A 25,929-nucleotide genomic window follows, 5' to 3' on the forward strand; every position below is an offset into this window, starting at 1 on the left:
CAATGTAGAAAATAGTAAAAACAAATTAAAAACCCTTGAATGAGTAGGCGTGTCCAAACTTTTGACTGGTGCTGTGTATCTTAAAGAAGGACTTGGGGAGTTCCTAAACACAGCCACTGTAGTCTGCTGAGGGGAGGACGGCTCATAATAGATGTCTGAAACCGAGTGAATAGAATCATCACATGGAAACCATGTGTTTGATGACATTCTGCTCCAGCCATTACCATGAGCCCGTTCTCCCCAATTAAGGTGCCACCAACCTCCTGTGACACACAGAGAAAGCAACATGATTGGACAGTAAAACTCACAGGGCTGAACTTGCATCATGCAGGTTTGCATCACGTAGTCCTGCCCTATGCAACTGTAGATCTAATAAAACAATTACAGTCTTGTCAGCTATTGCGTTTATTGATTAATTCCAGTTAATAATTTGGGATTGAAAAAGTCTAGCCTAGTCTGCCAAATTGGAATATACCCTGAACAAAAATATAAACGCAACATGTAAAGTGTTTGTCCTATGTTTCATGGGAAACTGCAATAAAAAAATCCCAGACATTTTTAATTTGCACAAAAAGCTTATTTCTCAAAAATGTGATGCACAAATTTGTTTACATCCATGTTAGTGAGCATTTCTCCTTTGCCAAGATAATCCTTCCACCTGACAGGTGTGGCATATAAGAAGCTGATTAAACAGCATGATCATTACACAGGTGCACCTTGTGCTGGGGACAGTAAAAGGCCACTTGAGAATGTGCACACAACAAAATGCCACAGATGTCTCAAGTTGAAGGGGCGTGCAATTGGCATGCTTACTGCATGAATGTCCACCCGAGCTATTGACAGAGAACTGAATGTTCATTTCTCTACTGCAAGCTGCTTCCAACATAATTTTAGAGAATTTGTCAGTGCATCCAACCACTCACTCTGATTGGCTGGGCCTGGTTGCCAAGTGGTTGGGTTTATGCCCTCCAAGACCCACCCATGGCTGCACCCCTGCCCAGCCATATGAATTTCTCGAGATTGACTCATTTCCTTATATGAACTGTAACTCAGTAATATCTTTGAAATGATTACTTAAAAAAAAAAATCTGTATAAACCAAATTTGATCCCATTCACATTCTCACCAACAAATGGGCTATAAATGCACAACTTTACCGCTTCGTTTACCTTGGCCAGAGGGACAGCTGCTGTTTGTAGCTTACAGTTGATCAGACTGAAAGATTGTCTCGTTTCCATCCAATAAAGCATGTCAGATCACTAATGCTGCTACATTTATGTATGAGTTTTTGCTCATCGCGCTTTCTAAATAAATACCGGAAGAAAGGAGAGATTTGTGCCTGGTCCGCGCGAAACTGCAATTTCCGTGACGGATTGATCAAGACACGCACAGAGCCTGCAGCAGCACTCGATGTTTAGTACTGAAGTTGTGCATGAGTTGTCAAATCGATAAAAAAATAAATTAAAAAAAAGGTTATATTTGCCCCTCTTTTAAAAAATGTGCGGCAATACATTTTATTAAACTAAATCAATAATAGCGCCACACCTGATTGAGAAGTCCTGTGGTAAAGTATGCCTTTTCACACGTTTTCCAGCGTCCCTGTGTGTATGTGTATGCATAGCCACACGTTTTCCAGCGGCCCTGTGTGTATGTGTGAGAGAAAGATGATTCAATGTGCCACCTAGTGGCCATTCTGAATTCTAACAAGCAAAATACACTGAGCATACAAAACATTAACATCAAATCAAAGTTTCTTTGTCACGTGCGCCGAATACAACAGGTGTAGAAAAATGCTTACTTACAGGCCCTAACCAACAGTGTAATTTTTAAGTAAAAAATAGGTATGAGGTGAAGAATAGTTAAGGGGGAAAAAAACAATAAAAACTGAATAGTAACAGTAGCGAGGCTACATACAGACACCGGTTTGTCAGGCTGTTTGAGGTAGTATGTACATGTAGGTATGGTTAAAGTGACTATGCATATATGATGAACAGAGAGTAGCAGTAGCGTAAAAGAGCGGTTGGCGGGTGGTGGGACACAATGCAGATATTCCGGGTAGCCAATGTCCGGGGGCACCGGTTAGTCGACCAATTGAGGTAGTATGTACAACAATGTATTGTTAAAGTGACTATGCATATATGGTAAACAGAGAGTAGCAGCAGTGTAAAGGGGGGGGGGACGACGACACCCAATGCAAATAGTCCGGTAACCATTTGATTATCTGTTCAGGAGTCTTATGGCTTGGTGGTAAAAGCTGTTGAAAAGCCTTTTGGTCCTAGACTTGGGGCTTCGGTACAGCTTGCCATGCGGTAGTAGAGAGAACGGTCTATGACTGGGGTGCGTGGGGTCTTTGTCAATGTTTAGGGCCTTCCTCTGACACCGCCTGGTGTAGAGGTCCTGGATGGCAGGCAGCTTAGCCCCAGTGATGTACTGGGCCGTACACAGTACCCTCGGTAGTGCCTTGCGGTCGGAGGTTGAGCAGTTGCCGTACCATGCAGTGATGCAACCAGTCAGGATGCTCTCGATGTTGCAGCTGTAGAACCTTTTGAGGATCTGAGGACCCATGCCACATCTTTTTAGTTTCCTGAGGGGGAATAGGCTTTGTCGTGCCCTCTTCACGACTGTCTTGGTGTGTTTGGACCAGTCTAGTTTGTTGGTGATGTGGACACCAAGGAACTTGAAGCTCTCAACCTGCTCCACACCAAGGAACTTGAAGCTCTCAACCTGCTCCACACCAAGGAACTTGAAGCTCTCAACCTGCTCCACACCAAGGAACTTGAAGCTCTCAACCTGCTCCACACCAAGGAACTTGAAGCTCTCAACCTGCTCCACACCAAGGAACTTGAAGCTCTCAACCTGCTCCACTACAACCTGCTCTTTCCATGTTATAGACTGAACAGGTGAATCCAGATAAAACCTATGATACATTTTTGATGTCTGTTGTTAAATCCACTTAAATCAGTATAGATGAAGGGGAGACAGGTTAAAGGATTTTTAAGCCTTGAGACAAATGAGACATGGATTGTGTATGTGTGCCATTCAGAGGGTGAATGGGCAAAACAAAAGATTTAAGTGCCTTTAACAGGGTATGGTAGTATGTGCCAGGCGCATTGGTTTGTTTCAAGAACTGCAACCCTACTGGGTTTTTCACACTCAAGAGTTTCCCATATGCATCAAGAATGGTCTACCACCCAAAATACATCTACACAACTGTGGGAAGCATGAGAGTCAACATGGGACAGCATCCCTGTGGAATGCTTTCGACACCTTGTAGAGTCCATGCCATGACTAATTGAGGCTGTTCTGAGGGCAAAAAGGCTACAACTCAATATTGGGAAGGTGTTCCTAATCAAATCAAATCAAATTTATTTATATAGCCCTTCTTACATCAGCTGATATCTCAAAGTGCTGTACAGAAACCCAGCCTAAAACCCCAAACAGCAAATAATGCAGGTGTAGAAGCACAGTGGCTAGGAAAAACTCCCTAGAAAGGCCAAAACCTAGGAAGAAACCTAGAGAGGAACCAGGCTATGAGTGGTGGCCAGTCCTCTTCTGGCTATGCCGGGTGGAGATTATAACAGAACATGACCAATATGTTCAAATGTTCATAAATGACCAGAATGGTCAAATAATAAAAATCACAGTAGTTGTTGAGGGCGCAACAAGTCAGCACCTCAGGGGTAAATGTCAGTTGGCTTTTCATAGCCGATCATTAAGAGTATCTCTACCGCTACTGCTGTCTCTAGAGAGTTGAAAACAAGGTCTGGGACAGGTAGCAAGTCCGGTGAACAGGTCAGGGTTCCATAGCCGCAGGCAGAACAGTTGAAACTGGAGCAGCAGCATGGCCAGGTGGACTGGGGACAGCAAGGAGTCATCATGCCAGGTAGTCCTGAGGCACGGTCCTAGGGCTCAGGTCCTCCGAGAGAGAGAGAAAAATAGAGAATTAGAGAGAGCATACTTAAATTCACACAGGACACCGGATAAGACAGGAGAAGTACTCCAGATATAACAGACTGACCCTAGCCCCCTGACACATAAACTACTTCAGCATAAATATTGGAGGCTGAGACAGGAGGGGTCAAGAGACACTGTGGCCCCATCCGATGATACCCCCGGACAGGGCCAAACAGGCAGGATATAACCCCACCCACTTTGCCAAAGCACAGCCCCCACACCACTAGAGGGATATCTTCTACCACCAACTTACCTGAGATAAGGCCGAGTATAGCCCACAAAGATCTCCGCCACGGCACAACCCAAGAGGGTGTGCCAACCCAGACAGGAAGACCACGTCAGTGACTCAACCCACTCAAGTGACGCACTCCTCCTAGGGACGGCATGGAAGAGCACCAGTAAGCCAGTGATGCAGAGAATCCCAGTGGAGAGAGGGGAACCGGCCAGGCAGAGACAGCAAAGGCGGTTCGTTGTTCCAGAGCCTTTCCGTTCACCTTCACACTCCTGGGCCAGACTACACTCAATCATATGACCCACTAAAGAGATGAGTCTTCAGTAAAGACTTAAAGGTTGAGACTGAGTCTGCGTCTCTCACATGGGTAGGCAGACCATTCCATAAAAATGGAGCTCTATAGGAGAAAGCCCTGCCTCCAGCTGTTTGCCTAGAAATTCTAGGGACAATTAGGAGGCCTGCGTCTTGTGACCGTAGCGTACGTGTAGGTATGTACGGCAGGACCAAATCGGAAAGATAGGTAGGAGCAAGCCCATGTAATTCTTTGTAGATTAGCAGTAAAACCTTGAAATCAGCCCTTGCCTTAACAGTAAGCCAGTGTAGGGAGGCTAGCACTGGAGTAATATGATCAATTTTTTTGGTTCTAGTCAGGATTCTAGCAGCTGTATTTAGCAATAACTGAAGTTTATTTAGTGCTTTATCCGGGTAGCCGGAAAGTAAAGCATTGCAGTAGACTAACCTAGAAGTAACAAAATCATGGATTAATTTTTCTGCATAATTTTCAGACAGAAAGTTTCTGTTTTTTGCAATGTCTCGTAGATGGGAAAAAGCTGTCCTTGAAACAGTCTTGATATGTTCGTCAAAAGAGAGATCAGGGTCCAGAGTAACACAGAGGTCCTTCACAGTTTTATTTGAGACAACTACAACCATCAATATTAATTGCCAAATTCAACAAAAGATCTCTTTCTTTCTTGGGACCTAGAACAAGCATCTCTGTTTTGTCCGAGTTTAAAAGTAGAAAGTTTGCAGCCATCCACTTCCTTATGTCTGAAACACAGGCTTCTAGCGAGGGCAATTTTGGGGCTTCACCATGTTTCATTGAAATGTACAGCTGTGTGTCATCCGCATAGCAGTGAAAGTTAACATTATGTTTTTGAATGACATCCCCAAGAGGAAAAATATATAGTGAAAACAATAGTGGTCCTAAAACGGAACATTGAGGAACACCGAACACCGAAAACCAGGCCAGAACTTGTCCGTGTAGACCAATTTGGGTTTCCAATCTCTCCAAAATAATGTGGTGATCGATGGTATCAAAAGCAGCACTAAGGTCTAGGAGCACGAGGACAGATGCAGAGCCTCGGTCTGACGCCATTAAAAGGTCATTTACCACCTTCACAAGTGCAGTCTCAGTGCTATGATGGGGTCCAAAACCAGACTGAAGCATTTCGTATACATTGTTTGTCTTCAGGAAGGCAGTGAGTTGCTGCGCAACAGCTTTTTCTAAAATTTTAGAGAGGAATCGTAGATTTGATATAGGCCCATAGTTTTTTATTTTTTCTGGGTCAAGGTTTGGCTTTTTCAAGAGAGGCTTTGTTACTGCCACTTTTAGCGAGTTTGGTACACATCCGGTGGATAGAGAGCCATTTATTATGTTCAACATAAGAGGGCCAATTACAGGAAACAGCTCTTTCAGTAGTTTAGTTGGAATAAGGTCCAGTATGCAGCTTGAAGGTTTAGAGACCATGATTATTTTCACCATTGTGTCAAGAGATATAGTACTGAAACACTTGTGTCTCTCTTGATCCTAGGTCCTGGCAGAGTTGTGCAGACTCAGGACAACTGAGTTTTGGAGGAATACGCAGATTTAAAGAGGAGTCCATAATTTGCTTTCTAATGATCATGATCTTTTCCTCAAAGAAGTTCATGAATTTATTACTGCTGAAGTGAAAGCCATCCTCTCTTGGGGAATGCTGCTTTTTAGTTAGCTTTGCGACAGTATCAAAAATACATTTTGGATTGTTCTTATTTTCCTCAATTAAGTTGGAAAAATCGGATGACCGAGCAGCAGTGAGGGCTCTTCGATACTGGACGGTACGGTCTTTCCAAGCTGGTCAGAAGACTTCCAGTTTGGTGTGGCGCCATTTCTGTTCCAATTTTCTGGAAGCTTGCTTCAGAGCTCGGGTATTTTCTGTATACCAGGGAGCAAGTTTCTTATGACAATTTCTTTTGTTTTTAGGGGTGCAACTGCATCTAGGGTATTGCACAAGGTTAAATTGAGTTCCTCAGTTAGGTGGTTAACTGATTTTTGTCCTCTGACGTCCTTGGGTAGGCAGAGGGAGTCTGGAACGGCATCAAGGAATCTTTGGGTTGTCTGAGAATTTATAGCACGACTTTTGATGCTCCTTGGTTGGGGTCTGAGCAGACTATTTGTTGCGATTGCAAATGTAATAAAATGGTGGTCCGAAAATGATTAAGATCCACAACATTTATTCCATGGGACAAAACTAGGTCCAGAGTATGACTGGGACAGTGAGTAGGTCCAGAGACATGTTGGATAAAACCCACTGAATCGATGATGGCTCCAAAAGCCTTTTGGAGTGGGTCTGTGGACTTTTCCATGTGAATATTAAAATGACCAAAAATTTGAATATTATCTGCTATGACTACAAGGTCCGATAGGAATTCAGGGAACTCAGTGAGGAACGCTGTATATGGCCCAGGAGGCCTGTAAACAGTAGCTATAAAAAGTGATGGAGTAGGCTGCATAGATTTCATGACTAGAAGCTCAAAAGATGAATTTTTTTTTTTTTTGTAAATTGAAATTTGCTATCGTAAATGTTAGCAACACCTCCACCTTTGCGGGATGCACAGGGGATATGGTCACTAGTGTAACCAGGAGGTGAGGCCTCATTTAACACAGTAAATTCATCAGGCTTAAGCCATGTTTCAGTCAGGCCTATCACATCAAGATTATGATCAGTGATTAGTTCATTGACTTTGAACTGCCTTTGAAGTGAGGGATCTAACATTAAGTAGCCCTATTTTGAGATGTGAAATATCACAATCTCCTTCAATAATGGCAGGAATGGAGGTCTTTATTCTAATGAGAATGCTAAGGCGAACCCCCCCCATGTTTAGTTTTGCCCAATCTAGGTCGAGGCACAGACACAGTCTCAATGGGGATAGCTGAGCTGACTACAGACTGTGCTAGTGGCAGACTCCACTAAGCTGGCAGGCTGGCTAACAGCCTGCTGCCTGGCCTGCACCCTATTTCATTGTGGAGCTAGAGGAGTTAGAGCCCTGTCTATGTTGGTAGATAAGATGAGAGCACCCCTCCAGCTAGGATGGAGTCTGTCACTCCTCAACAGGCCAGGCTTGGTTCTGTTTGTGGGTGAGTCCCAGAAAGAGGGCCAATTATCTACAAATTCTATATTTTGGGAGGGGCAGAAAACAGTTTTCAACCAGCGATTGAGTTGTGAGACTCTGCTGTAGAGCTCATCACTCCCCCTAACTGGGAGGGGGCCAGAGATAATTACTCGATGCCGACATCTTTCTAGCTGATTTACACGCTGAAGCTATGTTGCGCTTGGTGACCTCTGACTGTTTCATCCTAACATCGTTGGTGCCGACGTAGTTAACAATATCTCTATACCTGCCAGTTTTAGCCAGCCCCATCTTCAAATTAGCCTTAACGTCGGTAGCCTTGCCCCCTGGTAAACAGTGGATGATTTCTGGATGATTCGTTTTAAGTCTAATACTGCGGGTAATGGAGTAGCCAATGACTAGGGTTTTCAATTTGTCAGAGCTGATGTTTGGTATACTCCGTGTACATGACAAGAGAATAAAGCACATCACTTTTTAAAACTTTCTGGTCACATGATTTCCTTTAATAAATTGAACCGAGAAAACACATATTACAAAATATCATCTCTTACAGTCACATGAAACCCAAAGTCAGATCTCTTCTCAATTTCTCCCTTCCCAAAACAAAACAAAGGAAACAAAACCATGGACCATCTTTTTAACATGTAACTTTGTCTTTAAAGTAGAAAATAATCACACAAAAACATATTTGCTGCACAGAGTTAGGCAGGGAGGCAAAAGATAACAAGGCTATCAGAGATCGTCAGGGAAAGCTTTGGAGAGGTGTGTGTGTGTGTGTGTGTGTAGGTCTATAGGTGTCCAGTTGCTACGGGGTTGGGCGACCGGCTTGCTAGCTGTGGCCAGAGGGTCAATGAAAGACTAGTGAGTATAGTAGAGCAGTTAATGACACAGTGTCAGAGTTTGTGTTTTCTGTCAGTGTGTAGCAGAGGGAGTACTAGGGTTAGAGAGGCACATGTACCTGTTTACTAGAGAGAGAACGTTTGAGAATGAACACATTCATTTCTACATGGGAAAGCTAACTGAGGCTGACAGACATGGATTGAGCGAGAGAGACAAGAAGGGGAGATAGGACTGAGATCCGAATACCTTATTTTACAGTACCTTTGGCCAAGGACACACAAGGTATGCTAATGAATTTTGAGCCATGCCTTCTCTTGTTAATGTGCCTTCCAGAACATGAGAAACAACCCAACACTTCCCTGCGGGCAAAGATCATTCAGGGGTTGCTAAGGTCACAAAGGAGGCACAAGGTTGAAAGTCAGGAGCCAGCTAAGCGAGATGAGACTGAGTAGTTAACCAACTATCAGTCCCAGTGTTTTCCATCTGTACCCCCCAGTTAACCACCTCTACATTTCAGACTTGTTCTTTGTTCCACCGGGTGTCATACGTAGCAGACACCAACCCCCACCCATTCAACTGCAGATGAAGAGGAGTTAGGACACCAGACTCCAAAACCCACTGATAGCCTCATCGTTAGAGCGCACTGCAGTAGACATAACAATCATTTGAGTTGCAAATTAAACAAAAGGAAATCACAGCTGATCACATTCCATGTGTGGAACTCATTAGGATCCAACTTCTTCAACAAGTCATGTGGTCCAGGAGGGGCAGTGTTAGTGATTGAAGGGTGTGGAAGTTTGTCCCACCTCCAGGTCTAGCACCTCACCACGGCCCAACCCCAGACTGTCTGTCTAGAGTGGGGCTAAGTTTGTCCTTTAGCCAAACCGACACCGTCCATCTTCACAATAACATCCTGACCCAAAGACCTGCTCTTTCCTCCAGACTAACAATCTCGCAGCCATCTACCTTACATCTTCCAATATACACAACCTGCTCAGGTGAGCTGCTCTTCTGTTCCCACCTAGAGAGACTGGTCTATAGTATCATCATTATCAGTACTGTAGGTGTCCCTGGCTCCTGTTCCTGTAGGTCGGCCCACTGTACCCCAGGTCTCTAAACAGGCCCACCCAGGATCAGCGAGCGGTCCTGTGGGCAAAGCGGAGGTCCTGGTCCTTGGGGAACTGTGCTGGGATAGCAGAGGCAGCAGATTCCATGCTAATAGGAGGCTCTCTGGCAGGAGATGGTTTAGGGGAGTCAGTCGTCCAGGCAGGGGGTGGCTGTCCCCGGACAGGGGTGCCCACGGCGGGGGGAGTGGTCCCTGCTGCGCTGGGGGGCCCCAGCCTCTGGGTCCTGCTGGGAAATGAGCTGCAGCAGGGCAGCTGCCACCGCAGGACTGATGTCCTGACCGGGCCCGGGCTGGGGTTCAGAGCTGGGCTGCTGCTGGCCAGGGGGGAGGAGGGCTGAGGGTGGAGGGCCAGGCGGAGAGGGGGGACGTCGCTCAGAGGATGGAGGGACCTGATTTGTTCCGATCTGCTGCTTCCGCTTGGTGACTGCACAGTCTGAGGGAAGTCAGAGAAAAGACAGTCAATCAGATATTTACAAGAAACACAAAGCAGTTAGTGAGATTTCACCTGGACATTTGTGCCATCTACACTACAGACACATTTTTATTAAATTCCCTTTAGTGAAACATCCCAGAGAACCAGGTAAGTGTTTGTGAGTGGGGGTCTAGACAACGTACAGCTGTATTTCCCACCTTGGCCAGCAGAGGGAGATCATGTACCATTCCTACCGGGATGCTCACCATCCACTCAACAAAGTAGTTTCAGTTGGACAAATATTTTCAATATGCTACTGTTTTAATTGGACGAGTTGTCATGGGTTGATACTGCTACTAAATACCACAATTGTGATTATGATAAATGTTCATTCTCTAAATTAGTCTGGAGGTGTGCCACCTACGTTATTTCTCCCATCTTGGTTCCTGGTGACTGGTATGTTAGAAAATCCTTAAGTAAGTAACATTTTTGAATGTTGACAGACAAGTTGTAATGTTGAGAGACGATGGAATATCAAAAGACCTCATGGCGGCCTAAATAATCAACATAACATTTACTCACACACACGTATGTGAACAACAAAAGAAAGACGCAGGACATGGGGGGTGTTCATAACAATAATAATCGATTGGACGTATATAGCGCTTTTCGAGACACCCAAAGCGCTTTACATAGTAGAGGGGGATTCTCACCTTAGAGTTTGTTCAGCCCTGACAGACACTCAAGTTATATTTCAACAACAATACGAGCATGGTTGTTATGGATAGGGAGGGGTCAAACCTGAAGTTTGGGGGGGTGCATAAAGCTGAGACAGAGCGAGATGCCTTCTCAGTCTGCTGTCATGGCTACCGGGCAACACTGCTGCTACAGTTGTTTCCTAGGCAACAGGGTTGTTGCTTTAAGTGAACACAGTAGGGTGACTACGGATAGTCTACAGAGAACGCTTTACTAGCGTTGGATGATTTCCGAGGTCTAATGTAAAGGACAACATACAAAAATAAAATGTAAAATGTGTGATTTAAATCAAAGTTAAATGAAAGACATGCAGGTGAAGTCTAAGGTTCAAAACATTTATTTTTGCTTGATAATTTATTAGACTTTCTTCATAAAAATGTTGACATTACAGACTGGTTTTAAATCAATATATTTTTATGGAAGGAAGAACAATCCAAGAAACCTGCTTTAACAAATGGAGAAATGAGAGAGAAAGAGGGAATGGGAAAAGAAAACAGGGTGACAGAGGCAGGAGTGAAAGGGAAGAGTGCAGTGTGAACCATTGTCTTTCTAACGCTGTAAAACTACAAACCTTCTCTTAGTTTACATTCACACCAATGACAAAAGTCCTTGTGCCCAAATCCCAGTCCATGTGACCTGGGCCGTCCGAAGCCACTCCCTGGTCAGACATCTTCAGGACTTGCCAACTTCATGTATGGTATGTTTCCACCTATGTGTGACTGAGTGGGTGAAAGTAGCCTTTGAAGTGGGAGACGGGTGAGACAGACAAAAGGTGGGTAGGGGTGTGTAACTGTTGTTGAGAAGAGGTGGGTCTAGACAACATAAAACTCATCTTCCTCAAAATATATTTAAAGTAACCGTGGAATCTTTCTTCCAATTTGCCATTTAGTTAAGATCTTTCATCTCATCAGCTCGTTTATAAAGGAATTTACAACTGCTTTATGGTAAGCAGAAAAATAATTGATGACAAGATCCGCACCATGACAGGGAAGCTATGACGGGGCGTCACCCTCCGCCCAGTCTCCTCCCCCTCGTCCACCAGTCCCCTGTGAGATCCCCCTGACCCAGTGCTCTCTGCCCCTCCCCCTAGAGACTGAACCCAGACTTGCCCTTGCGATCAGCAGTGGAGGCAGACGAACCGCGAGTCACAGCCTCCTCTGATTGGACGCCATTGCTCTCATCGCCTTGCTCAGCCCCCCCGGCCTGCGGCTTAATGAGCTGGCCCAATAGGAGGGCCAGGAGGTTGGTCTGGTCGTCCTGGCTGAGGGGCGGCTCGCTGTGGTGCGGGGAGGGCTCCTGAGGCTCTGGGGGAGGTTCGGGGGGCTGGGACCTAGCCGGACCCTGATCCTCTGAGGCCCCCCGGTGATGGGAGGCCTCGGTCAGGGCAGACAGGGACTGGCTAAGGGTCTCTAGCTGCTGCTGGCTCTCTGGGTTGGAGGAGACGTTGAGGAGCTGGGCCATCTGAGGCAGGCTGAGGTCTGTCTGTCTCTGCAACAGGTTCAACAGTACAGCCAGCTCTGTCTGGTTCAGCTGCTCCGCCGCAGCACCCAGGCCTGATGGGAGAGAGATAATGGTCACACATACTGTAGACAGCAGCCTGCTGAGAGTGTATGGAGACAACATGTGTTCACATTATAGACTTACAACAACCCTCAGCTGCCTGTGCAGCCACTATCTAACCAAGGAGACATTTGGATAAGGGTATGTTCTTCAATAGTAGCGAACTGTGACTACTGTGTCGGCCTGACCTGCTAGCTCATTGGCTGAGATGGCTGAGGAGGGTGGTCTTCCGGGCGGAGGGGGCGGGGCTCCAGCTGGGCTGGCTTGGGGCCGGCTGTTCTCTCCACTGGAAGCCCCTGAGGGGTCCTTACGGGGCACTTTGGGCACAGGCACATCCTCGGGCTGCCCGCTCTGACGCTGGCGCCTCCGTTTCTTACTCCACAGCTCGTGGCAGTCCTGCCAGTGAGGGAGACTAGAGAGAGAGAGAGAGAGAGAGAGAGAGAGAGAGAGAGAGAGAGAGAGACAGAAGCAAAAAAGGGGTGATGAAAGCATGAGGGAGAGAAACAGAAAGAGAGGCAAAGTTAGGTGTATGGGAAAGAAATCGAGAGGGGTGTTGGTGTCACAGAAAGAAAGCAATAGGGGTGTTGGGAGTATGGTGGTGGATAGTTTGAGGTTGTTCTCTAGATGTAATGGGCCCAAGAAAGGAAAGTGCAAAGACGAGGTCCTCACTTGGGCGGGGACATCTTGCTGGGCTCCACGTTACACAGGAAGTCACTATTGAGGGCCTGTTCGGCCGTGCAGCGCCGCGCAGGGTCAAGGGTCAGCATGCGATCCAGCAGGTCCAGGGCCTGAGCAGGCAGACTGACAAGAGAGAGAGACAAATTTGAGAGCGCGAGTCAAACAAACAGCATCGACAACTGATGTACTGCCACAACAATCAGATTGATGAAAGGACAAGAAAATCCCATGGTGTGTATGTATGTCATGTTGCGTACAAGGCAAACTCCTCGCGTAGCCTTCGGCGGTACTGTTTCTTGGGCTTCATGGTGTTGAAGTAGGGCAGCTTGATGACGTCAGGCCAGGCAGCGGGACAGGGGCTCCCACACAGACGACTGAGACAGAGAGGGAGAGAGTTAGAGCTGTGGTAAACATGGGCCCTATCCCAGATGGCACCCCATTCCCTATATAGTGCAATGCTTTTGACCAAGGCCCTTAGAGCTCTGGTCAAAAGTAGTGCAATATATAGCAGGGGTATTGAACTCCTATTTGAGAAGGTCCAGTCACACAAATAAACAAGGCGGCAAAGGTCCGGATGGGAAGTCATTTATCACCGTAGTAACAACCCCCAACCTCGCAACCCATACGACCCAAAATGATTCACTCCCCTCTTGTATGAGAGAACATACTTTTAATAAGCTAATTGCCTGCAAGTCTACACATATTGCCTTTTCTGTTTTGTTCAAATGATACCCGAGTGACTCAACAAAATCTAAAATGGGGGACCAATGTGGGTTGAGACCCCTGGGCACATCATTTGGCCATGATAACTACAAGATTTAGGTAGCTGGTCAACTTACCTATCTAGCGGACATCAACTGGACATTTCTGACAAGTTAAAAACAGCTCTTTAAGATCTGTCAGTGAATGACATAAGAGGGAACCTGCCCATGCACTTCCAAATGTAGAAATGGCACTCAAACGCAGTAGGTTGAAAGCCCTAGTTCCAAAAACAAGAAAGTCAGGACCCGCGGTCCGTATTGACCCCATTCTGGGTCTGGACTGCGGTCTGCCTGCTATATAAGAAATAGGTTGCCATGTCAGACAGGATTGTAATGTGGAGATGCATTCTTCCAGGCAGCAGGGGGCAATAGCAGCATACCTGATCAACTCTAACTGCAGCAGCTCCTGATTGGCCTGGAAGATGGGCTTCTTGGTGAACAATTCTCCCAGAATACACCTGTGCACAAACAGTCAATGGACAATGTTGGAAAAGCATTCACAAATCTTGAGTTAGGATTTGTTAATAGTGATAATTATCTGTCAATCATCAGGTTTAGAGCTCTGACTACGTCAGTCAAAATGATATAGCAGTTTTATGGTCACACCATTTGGAAAAATAAGGTAAGTACAATCTGTTCTCCTACGTAGAGCTTGTTCGATTGGAGAATATATGTGTGAATGAAATGTTTGTGCACCAATAAACCTGCACAGGGAATGAGTGTTCTTGGGCATGTACAGAATCCGTGTGTGGGTGAGTGTGTGTGTAGGCAAGGTGAGTGTGTACTAACCCGCAGCTCCAGACGTCGATGGCCGGAGAGTACCTCTCCTCTCCCAGGAGGAGCTCAGGGGGGCGGTACCATAGCGTGATTACTTTATTAGTGTAGGGTCGACTGGAGGGAGCAGGGAAGGGGACATTCAGATATAACACACAGATACAGTACCTTCACTATGCTCTCCAGTGCCCAAACACCCATAATTCATCTCTCAACAATGGGCTGATGGAGGCAGAACCTCTTTATACAGGACACAGCACCACCTAGTGGGGAATCACTGGAATAGATAGATGTTTTCATTCAGACCACAATGGCAACAGAGGCCTTTTCTCAATTGGATTTGCTCAACTCCCACATCCTCTCTCGCCTTCTTTTGAAAAAGGTAATCGAGGAGAGGCGAGGGAACGTGGATGTAAATGTGCTTGTATGAAATGAGACTCCTCCACTCGCGGATCATCGGGCAAATTAGGTTTACAGGGGTGGATCCCAAATGAGTAACGTGATAAAAATAGATAAAACGATAAGCAGCATATTGTTTGTGTGCATGCTTTTCTCCTCCAACAAAACAAAAGCGGATTCAAAAGGGGGGGGTGGCAGATATCAAAACTCTTCCGTGAAGGACTCTGGTAGGATACACATGACAATGATGATGATGATGTCATCGTTGCTCCAAAGCAAGAAATCCAAGTCTCACCTTTCCTCTGAGTTGTAGAGGCGGGCCAAACCAAAGTCAGCCAGTTTGATCTGACCACTGCACAAGGAGAGAGATAAAGCAGTTAGAGACAGAGAATCAAACTCTATAACAAGACAACGTATTACATTCTACAGCTGTTACCTTACACAACCCTACCTACAGAAGTGAATAATTCAATCACAACAGCGAGGCAGAGGAAAGGGCATTTGAATTCCCATGGTAGAACGTTGCACATTGAAAACAGGACCAATCAAAAGGGAAATCCCAATCCTACTATAGCTACAACAATCATTTCAAACAACTCCCTGTGCTCACTACTCAAACCACACAAACTACTACCGTTGCTATTACCATAACATTCTAGGTTAGTGTGTCAATTGTTTATAGCAGGGACCGACAAAGCTATGCTTTTCCCTCCTCGGGGAACTGCTTACATTAAAGGTAGACTCAGCGAGATGACGTAGATGCACAAAGTACACAGCAGTAGTGGGTCAATTTCCACGACAACTAAGAGCGTTGAAGCGCGAGGCTCAACTCGGCCGCTGTTTTTGTCCCGTACATACGATGTTGTAGCAGCGTGAATCGCAGATACTCTGTGTGACAGGAAAGTCTTGCATCACGCTCAGCTCACTCTCTGCTGTGCTGCTCGTCATCTCGTTGAGTCTACCTTTAAAACTAGCACTGTAGAACTATCATTTAAAAATGGGCAGTGAACCATCTCAGCGACCAGCCAGCAAATGCAAATGTAAAAAATTTAATTGTAGCAGTAAGGGGAAAACGCTGCACGACACCTTTCTCTTCAGTTAACACAGACACCCCCCCCACACGCTCTCTCAGTCTCCCTCTCACACACCTCTCTCCCACAAACACACAGCTCCCAACTTTTAAAACGTTAGGAACCAAACAGAATTGTGAATTTAGAGAAAGAAATGTTTTATATATAGTTTAGGCTTACATTAGGCATATATGAATCTAGCTTTGAAGCACATCTCATGAGTAGCAGACCCTTGTCCTTCCTTCCTGTGTCAATCAGATGAGTCTAAACCTACCTGTCAAGTTACCAGGTTGTTAGCTAGCAAGGTAACATGACTGAACAACGTCAGAACCTCGGGATTAGTATAAAACTGCCCGCGACATGGTTTGTGAAATGATATAAAATGCGCACGAATTCTGCTAGAAAGACAAAAAGGTATCTCTAGTAATATTGCTCAGATGTTTTGTTGTTGCTGCAGTTTAGGCTCGAGACGAGCTCTTTTCTTTGCTGTAAAGCTGCAAGCATGCCTGTCGTGAAGCGGTGCTCCGTTTCCCCCCTCTGACACTCAGGGGCTGTGTGACAGTGAACTTGCAAAGTCCACTCAGACTGGCCTGTGTTCTTGGTTATAACAGGTGATTAAATTATATGAAATTATACAATGTATCAACATTGCTCAAACTGTGCGCTGCTCCAATGTAACAAAATGTGCACATCTAACAGGAGACTTACCAGGGTCTGCACCCCCACTCGCCATCACGGATAAATTAGATTTAAAAAACTAATGGAGGAATAGATGTACAGGAAGAGGGGATGCTGAGAGAAGCAGGTGAGTGAGGGCTGGGAGAGGATGCTGAGAGAAGCAGGTGAGTGAGGGCTGGGAGGGGATGCTGAGAGAAGCAGGTGAGTGAGGGCTGGGAGTGGATGCTGAGAGAAGCAGGTGAGTGAGGGCTGGCAGGGGATGAGACTGGCTGATTATAGGTGCCATTCGTGATATGAGCATGAAAGTGAAGTGGCATTGGACCTGTGCAAACAAGAGACCAGTGGCTGATGCTTCAATTCAACTGACTTTATAAACATTTTATAACAGGCACTGGCAGGTTCTTTAGATCGGTAGGGCCAAAAGATTCAGTAGTATCATACGAAACTGTACTACGGTATGTTAAAATGTTGGTATCATAAGTATCATGACGTTTTGGTACAATGACATTACCATGCTACACTAGTACCTGTTGTTGAGCAGTATGTTGGAGCACTTGATGTCTCTGTGCAGGAAGTTCTTCTTGTGGCAGTAGTCCAGCCCCTCCATCAGCTGTCTCATGAAGCTCCTCACGTGTTCCTGGGAGAACTGACACAGCCCCGACTCCAGCAGACCCATCAGGTCATGATCCATGTACTCAAACACCAGGTAGAAGGCACCTGACGGGACAGGCAGGGGTAAGGAGGATGTGCATACACACGCATACAGGCACAGACATACACCAAGCACAAACCCCACACACACAGTCCCCCTTTCCACACACCTTTGTCCTTCTTGAAGTCCAGTGCGTCCTGTTTGTCTGTGACGATCTCCTTCATGTTGACCACGCTGCGGTGGTTGAGCTGGCGGAGGATCTTGATCTCTCGGATGGCCGTGATGGGGAAGCCCTCCTTCTCATTGTCTAGACGCACCTTCTTCAGAGCCACCAGCTCACCTTGGAGGGCAGGTAGAACAACATGAACATTACAGATTACGTCATTGTCCACAGTAGGGGGTGGATGAAAATGTCTGCTTTATGGTTCCAACTCTGTTGATTGTCCTGATCAAAAGTTTAATAAATGTGCTAAATAACACACATTTGTCCAATGTACACGGATGCCCAACGGAAATGTGTCTCCTGCTTAATTTCAAATTCCTCTGAAAGACACACACAGAGAGGCTAGAGCAAAGGGGACACGGGGAGGCGAGATCAGTCACAACACCCCATAGCATACACACATACCGCAGGCGTGGTGATCATTTGTGCCGCTCTCAAGAACAACGAAACACAGGTATGCCAGTGAAAGGGCGGCACACGGGGCTCTCACCGGTGTCTTTGTCCTTGGCCTTGTACACCTGGCCGTAGGTGCCCTCCCCGATAATGCCGATGATGTCAAACTTGTCCACGCAGCGTTTGCCCCAGTCGCTCTGTGTCTGTTTGCGTTCGCCATAGCGTGGACAGCAAAACCTAGACAGGAGAGCCGAGGAGACTTGCTATTAGGAAATGTTTTACCTCGCGGAATAAGCCCTTGATGATAACTTTGTACCATCTTATGCTTATTTTGTATTTTTATTGAAAGGAAATAGGCTGCGATGGGAGAGGAGGGCTGTGGAAAAGAGGAGTATAGATAGGTGGTTAGGGGGGGATTGATAAGAAGGGTGGGTTCGGTTGAGCAGATAGGGACTCACTTTGGTCTCTTCTTGAGAGCGGACTGGGGCGGAGGTGGAGCTCTGTAGACGGGGGACTGAGGGGGCGAGGGGTCTCCTCCGGCCAGCGTGGGGGGCAGCGGGAGGTCGATCAGAGACGGCCGATTCCGCACCTCTTTCTCCTTCCTGGAAGACCTCTGAGGAGGAGTGGACTTCTTCGGACTGATGGAGGGAGAGGAAAAGTGAGAGCGAGAGATCAAAAGTAAAGAAGGAAGGAGAGAAAAAGAGCATGTCATGACTCCACCGCATCATCGTTTCTCTAGTGAGTTTGGATTTTCTTTTCCTTATATGTCTGTGGTCTGCAGGTGTGTGTTTCAGAGAGACTGACTGTTGGGTGAAACCTGAGCCTACAGTAAAGGCCTAATGACTGTTCTGTTGATGACTACACGTTTGCCAAGCAACAGGACTGGGGAGAGGAGAGGTGTGTGTGTGTGTATGCGCGTTTCATGGCTTACCTGTCCTGGCAGTCTCCCACTAGCATGGGTGGTAAAGGCAGGGGGGGCAGAGTGGAGGTCTTGTGGATGGGTGTCAAACGGGCAGGGCTGCGTGTGGGCATGGGGGCAGGAGATTTGGACTGGGGAGACGACAATGAGGAGGAGGAGAGGGCTGTGGAGGGTGCGAGGCTGGACTCAGTCTGGCCCTGGGGTGTAGGTGGCTGAAGTTGGGCAACAGGGGTGGAGGGCAGAGGAGGTGGAGGTAGTGGGGTCGTCTGACCGGGGGGCAGAGGGGGAGCAGGAGATGAGAAGATGGAGGGTGGAGATGCAGAGCCGTGTTCTTCGCCAACAAGAGTGTCCTGGGGCTGGGGTGCAATGGGTGGAGGCTGGAGGTCCGTGGCTTGGACAGAGTCTCTCTCAGGTACTCTCTCGGGCTCAGCTTTAGGGGGGCGTGAGGTGGACCCTTTGGTCTTGCGTGAGGAAGGTGGAGGGGACGGGGGACGAGCTGCAGCCACCGCAGCCTGGCGCTCCTTCTTCCTCCGGCTAAGCTCCGCCCCCAGGCTGGAGTTAAGTGGCAGGCGGGAAGAGGGTGGGGAGCGGCTGGTGGGCCGGCTGCTGTGAGACCCGCCCCCCCCGGCAGAGGACGAATGCTTCTTGTTGCGAGAGCGAGAGGAGGAGCGACGGGAAGAGGAGAAAGGCGGCGAACGACTCCGAGAGCGAACTGAGCGCCTGGAGAGAGAGGAGGGAAGATGTTAGGAAAACAATAATTCCTTGTTGGCTGCAAGTTCTATATCTCTCTAAGTTGGGAGTGAGCACCAAGAAAGAGGAACTAGAAGGGAGGCCATTTGACATTACTGGGCATTGTGCACTGGTGTATTAAGGTGTTAATAAAAACAACAAATGGCACGTCACTGCAATTGATAACTACGGAACGTGTGTTATGTTTATATAATGAGATAAGGCCATGCGGCAAGCTCACTCCACAGCTAGCTTGACATTTCACCAATTTGCTATCGAATTGGATCCTTTTCTGTCACTCAACTGGTTCGTAAGTGGTCAACTGGCACTCACGTGTGTTGGCGAGGCAGGACCCTGGTCCAAGCTCAGTTAGAGGCAAGTTCAGAGAGGTAGCGCTATTTGCTAAGATAGCACACTGACTGCGTTTACACATAGGAGTTGTCTCCTTCCATAGAAGTTACACTTCCCATTCCCTTAGTCAGCATGCAAACATACAATTAGGTCAGTCATGGGGACAACCTTTGGCTACTTTAAGTTCAGACTAAAGCAATGTGTGTACAAACGTCCCCCAGAAGTCTACTGTCTTGTGGGTTAACCTCAACATTCCTCTGGCATTAGGCCAAATAGCTTAGGGACATAAATTCAAAACACCTCATCACCATACATACTCTTGATAACCATTATACTTCGGGATTTAGGCAGAGTGAGATAAACTCATCTATACCATTTTTATCTTTGTGTCCAGTATGAAAGAAGTTCAGAGGTAGTTTTGCGAGACAATGCTAACTAGTTAGCAATTCTGCTGGCGCTAGTTGGCAACATTCTTCAAACTGCATGCAGACATAAAAATGGTATCCACAAGTTGATCTGACTCTGGGGAAGTAGATGATTTTTTAAATTTTACTAGGCAAATCAGTTAAGAACAAATTCTTATTTACAATGACGGCCTCATAAAGGGCGCTTGGAAGAAGATGGCACTGATGAAAATCATTAAGTATCCCTTTAATTGTGGAGACAACATTCTGATTCCATCATTTGTTTGAAGGTTAGGGGGAAAAAAATAACTAGTAGCAAGTGAATATGTCCCTGAGCATGAAAACTTATGAAAGTATACAAACTAAATCTAAAATGTGATTATTGTAAGTTAATAACTGGGACATTGAAGTTAATTAGCTAGACTAAACAAATAGCCTACAGTTAGCTACATGCTTAAATGGCACCCGAGTGGCGCAGTGGTCTAAGGCACTGCATCTCAGTGCTAGAGGTGTCTCTACGGACCCTGGTCGCCATAGGGCGGCACACAATTGGCCCAGTGTCGTCTGGGTTAGGGTTTGGCTGGGGTAGGTCATCATTGTAAATAATAATTTGTTCTTAACTGACTTGCCTAGTTAAATAACAGAAAATGAAATAAAAAGACTACACCAAAATAATTGACCAGCATTTTTCAATAATACTGACAGCAGAGAAACTTTTAACAATCACTATGGAGGGCCTAGTTTTATCATACAGCTATGCCACCTCCCACCAACAGAAGCTCAAGGTCCACTCACTGATGCAACACAAAATCAAAATGGCTGAATGTCAACAGCCAGCCCAAGGCTCTCCAACCCTGTTCCTGGAGAGCTAACATCACCCCGCTGCCTGGCTAGTGTAGCCTATCCCCCAACCCATGCCCTCTCCTGCACCAAAGACCACAGCTCCTCATAGGGTTTCCCTAGACTGGAGCATACAGGCCTTGCCTGTCTGAGCCCAATGTGATGCCTCTCCTGACTTCCATAGGTTTCCCTTCCCCCTCTACACCACATGGCAAGAGGCAATAACTCCCTGGCAGAAACAGCCCTGCGTGTCACACAGACACATCTGAACATAGAACCAATGTCTCTTCCCTGACCATAGTTTTAAGTAGCCCGTGCAGGACATTGCAACCTGGCCTAGCCATTCCCTTTCCAACACCCTGAGGCTAGGAGCACGGGAGAGGAAGCTACAGGTACCATCTGTTACCCATGGCTCAATCCTCAGCTGTCTAACGCACTGTCTCAACCACTTACGATTTAAAAAAGGTACAATATGCAGAAATCTCTCCACCATTTCCTGTTTGCAAAAATGATAATAGTTCTCCTAATTTCAGTTTGTTACAAAACAAGCAATGCATCATTGTACCAACTAAACTCGCTGTGAAATATTGTCTATAACCCAAAATATTGTATTTTCAGCTGTTTGAAGCTAGTGTACTAAACTGAAAGTAAAAGACGCAAAAACCTAACTTAAAAAGAAGCATAGAAATAGTGCATATTGAACAGATCTACTGCTTCTTAAACTTACTTTCAATGAGAATGACAGATCTATAACTCACATGTCTATGTGAATTTGGTCAGGTCCCCCAAAAGGTTATATATTGCAACTTTATCAAACACACAGTACAAGCACTTCTTTAGCACACAAACAAAAGGGGGTAGAAAACAAACAGTAGAAACAGTCAGAGTGGACCTGGTGTCTCCTCCAGTGGCCTGGCCATGTTCCAGTATGACCAATAAGAACAACAGTAACAACACCAGTTCAATATCATGTTTGCGGCCTTACTGGGCCTCTAAAAAAATCACCTTGGCATTTGTGAGAATCAACGTGTGTTAGATGGCACTGGTGAATCTGCCTATGTGTGTGGAGGTGCATGCCATGCATACAGTGAGTGAATAACCAACAGATTGGGTGGCTAGTAGTAGTCCATAGCTACATGTTAGTATTAGCTTGTGTCTCAAATGACACCATATTCCCGTTGTAGTCCACTACTTTTGACCAGTCTCATGGGGCCTGGTCAAAAGTAGTGCTGAATAAAGGGAATAGAGTGCGATTTGGTACGTATTACACTACTAGCATAAATGTGAATATGAGGCAGGCTGAATGGAAGGTGTCTGGGCCAGGCTATAATACTCACCGGGACACAGGGCTAGCGCTGGAGGACCTGCGATTACCATAGGGACTGATGGAGCGTCTCCTGGAGTAGGGGCTGTCGTCTCGCTCATAGCTGGAAGACCTCTGCCTGCTGGCGTAGGGGCTGTCCGACCTCTGCCTGCTCCGCCTGGACATCTCCCTGTAGGGGCTGGGGCTCTGTGGGGCTGGCCTGCGTCTCTGGTGGTGGTAGCTGTCCACCTCCTGGCTGTAACCACCGACCATGGGGCTTCCATTACCCCCTCTCCTTGGGGGGCTGGGGGACTGTGTAGGGGCTGTTACCTTCCGGCGAGGGCTCCCCCTGCTCGAGGAAGGCTGCCCCTTGCCCCTAGGGCTGGACTTGTGGCTCTTTGAGGACTTGCGTTGGCTCCTCTCCGTCCGGACCTTCTGAGAGGCAGAGGTGCTCTGGCTGGCGGTTGCATCCCCCCGACCCTCACGCCCCTCCCGTCCCTCTGTCTTCTGTGGCTTATCCTTGCGAGACTTCCCGGAGCGGCCACCCTCCTTGCTGCGAGATGACGAGGAGGAGGATGTGGTGCTTCCCACACTGGCTGCAGTTTGGGCCTGGGAGGAAGGGGGCAACTCTCCGCGCTTTGGCCCCAAGTCAGCCTCCAGCTGACCCTGACGTCGTGACCCGGAGGACAGGGATGCTACAGAGGACAGGGAGGCCACCTTCTCCTTGACTTTCCCAGAGCTCCCTCTCTCACGGTCTTTGCTGCTTTTTTTCTTGGTAGTCTGACCCCCTTCCCCAGAGTCTCTAACTTTGTTGGGATCCTTCGACTTTTTGCGAGAGTGTCGGTGCTTATGTTCCCGACCATCTCTACCAACAGCCCCGCCCCCATCCCCTTTACTATAATCTGGGACAGGTTCTAACCGATCCCCAGACCCTCTTTCAGCAGGCGGGTCTGAAAAAGTATCCGAATCGGAACTTATGTCGTCATATTCTACCAGCGGCTTCACGGCGCTAACGGAAGGAGGCGCTGTGGAGGTGAGGGCAGAAAAACCAGGGCCCTGAGCCACCTCGGACTCACGTCCATGTTTGGCTGATTTATGCCGTTTGCGCTTTGAAGAAGATGGCACTGACGACTTTGACTGGAGGTTACCGTCCTTGCTCGTCATGTTGCCCGCAGAGGTATGAGGCAGGACCAGGGGCTGGTGTGGCCCGCTGTTACCACTCGTTGTTTGGGGCGGCAGGGCAATGCTACTGTTGGATTCCGGCTTCCTCTTGGTCCCATGGTGTCTATCCGACCCAGGCATTCCTCACGTCAGCGGCGGAACCTCTCCCGAGCGTGGGCCTCTGTAGCCGAGATAATACATTAACGGGAGAGTAGTACTCCGAAATCCGGTAAAATGAGATCCAGTGTTCTAAGCAAGCCGACAAATAGAAAATAGTCTGCCCAGGTTTAGTCCTCACGCATTATCCAAGTCGTTCGGCAGCATGGTTTGTCAAAGCAGAAAAATCAAGGTTGCTAGTGCCAAAAAACGTCACTAAAATGAAGGCCTGTGCGTTTAGCTAGTTAGAGAAACTGGCTGAAAAGGCCCAAACAATAAATCGGAGCATTGTGCGCTCTTCTCCGTTTCTATTTGGCTAGCTAGCTCTGTGTAGCTAGCATGCTGTTTGGTAAAAAACGAAAGAAAAAAATAAGTCCCTTTTCTTTTTGCTTCCCTTGTCCGGTGCCAAGCTTAGTTTAGGGTTATTGTTCCTTAGATTTACGGTTTTGTAGTTCAATAAACAAACAGTTAGCCGTCATTAACAGCCGATGTTGTTTCTCGAACAAAATGAAAACTTGACCCGGTTGGTACTGTTTACATGGTCCCTTTTAATATAATTTTATCTCTTGTTAATTTGATATTGATCAGAAATTATAGTATTTTCATGTGCAGTAGATGTTCCAGTTTATTTTTAATGGCTCTGGGAATCAACCAGGCCTATCTTTAGGGCGATGATAGTGGATTTAATAACATCCACAGCCCTTTCAAGATACGACAACCGCCATTGTGGCTCCTGTTATAAATTCTGCAACTGCGCTCCTATCGTTATCGCCCTATGACTAGAACCGGAAGTCTCGACGGCTGTCATTCTTCATGGTAGCTCAGCAACAGCCTATCCCAAAGCGCTATCCAGGGAGCTGCACCGCCTTCCGCCCTTGGCGAGACGCAATGTTTCACCTGTAGAGGGCCTATTAAATATAACTTTCTTTCCATGAATGTCAACGTTATTATATTCCAACTACATTAGCCAGCTTGAAAATAATTTAAACAACTTCAGAAGTTGACAACAAAATACGGAACACAAAAACGATACGGGTAGAGTAATGTCTTAATTTTATTGAGAAATTGAACAGAAAGTGGCCATAGCCCTGTGCTGCCGACCAAAGAGATGTGTACGCACAGATATTGAGACCTCTCTGTCGTAAAACATAGCAAACTGACACTAACCGACTTAAAACAAATGTATTTTTTATCAGTCAGTGGTGTCACCTCAAAAACCACATCACTCAGTGGTGTCACACCAACAACCACACAAATGGCAACCAGAGACCAACTATTGCTTCCATGAGGTATCCGCACATTCAATAATTATTTAATTTAGCTGCATAATAAATCAGCGCAGTGCTGAACATTAGACAGTTTATAGTGTTATTTAACATTGGCGTTACTACTAACTTATTTTTTCAACACTAATGTTATCGTAGACCGGTCTTCACCATCAGAGACTTGTGTTATACAAATTATCCATAATTGTATGTGGAACCAAATTGACTATTATCTAACAGATACCTCCATTTCCAACTGGACTCAAGGGTAGACGTAACATAGTAAACAAAGTCCGGGACACACAATTAGTATGATACGTTACATTTAGTATGGTATTTATTAATTTGTGGATGTCCATCATCCATTTCTATGATATGTTACGAATTCCAATTTGTTGTGGCTAATGTTAGCTAGGTCTCTAATGTTAGCTAGGCTAACGGTTTAGGGGAAGTGTTAGCTAACATGCTAAGTAGTTTCAAAGTAGTTAAAACATTTTCTTTTTATTGAACCTTTATTTAACTAGGCACGTCAGTTAAGAACAAATTCTTATTTACAATGATGGCCTAGGAACAGTGGGTTTACTGCCTTGTTCAGGTAGAATGACAGATTTTTACATTGTCAGCTCGGGGATTCAATCTAGCAACCTTTCGGTTACTGACCCAACGTTCTAACCAATAGGCTACCTGCCGCCTCATATGTAGTAAGTAGTTGCAACGTTGCTAATTAGCTAAAATGCTAAAGTTGTCGGTTTTGAGATTCGAAACACGCAACCTTTGGGTTTTAGACCTTTGCGTTAGCTAACATGCTAAGTAGTTGCAAAGTAGCTAAAAACTTAAACTAAATGCATGCTATTCAACCGATCACTGCCCACACCTGCTCTCCCGTCCAGCATCACTACTCTGGATA

General features: G+C 46.4%; 1 protein-coding gene across 1 annotated transcript; it reads right to left on the bottom strand.

Annotated features, from left to right (window-relative positions):
• Nucleotides 1-8,053: 8,053 nt before the first annotated feature.
• On the bottom strand, nt 8,054-24,538 carry LOC112258598 (cyclin-dependent kinase 12). Its single transcript, XM_024433075.2, has 14 exons — nt 22,475-24,538; nt 18,826-19,533; nt 18,353-18,532; nt 17,992-18,131; nt 17,448-17,618; nt 17,154-17,343; nt 15,174-15,230; nt 14,495-14,596; nt 14,086-14,163; nt 13,202-13,318; nt 12,936-13,067; nt 12,455-12,678; nt 11,816-12,259; nt 8,054-9,971 (listed from the first exon to the last, which is right to left on the bottom strand). The coding sequence occupies exons 1-14, from the start codon at nt 23,740-23,742 to the stop codon at nt 9,667-9,669; spliced, it is 4,116 nt and encodes a 1,371-aa protein (XP_024288843.2). The 5' UTR covers nt 23,743-24,538; the 3' UTR covers nt 8,054-9,666.
• Nucleotides 24,539-25,929: the final 1,391 nt, after the last annotated feature.

The sequence above is a fragment of the Oncorhynchus tshawytscha genome, linkage group LG09, assembly GCF_018296145.1.
Source record: "Oncorhynchus tshawytscha isolate Ot180627B linkage group LG09, Otsh_v2.0, whole genome shotgun sequence".
In the NCBI taxonomy this organism is placed as follows: domain Eukaryota; kingdom Metazoa; phylum Chordata; class Actinopteri; order Salmoniformes; family Salmonidae; genus Oncorhynchus; species Oncorhynchus tshawytscha.

Coding starts and splice junctions, on each gene's coding strand:
- LOC112258598 (XM_024433075.2), bottom strand. CDS start 23,742: ATGCCTGGGTCGGATAGACACCATGGGACCAAGAGGAAGCCGGAATCC. Junction 17,344..17,447: donor GGACTTCAAGAAGGACAAAG/GTGTGTGGAAAG, acceptor CTGTCCCGTCAG/GTGCCTTCTACCTGGTGTTT. Junction 12,679..12,935: donor AGCAAGATGTCCCCGCCCAA/GTGAGGACCTCG, acceptor CTCTCTCTCTAG/TCTCCCTCACTGGCAGGACT.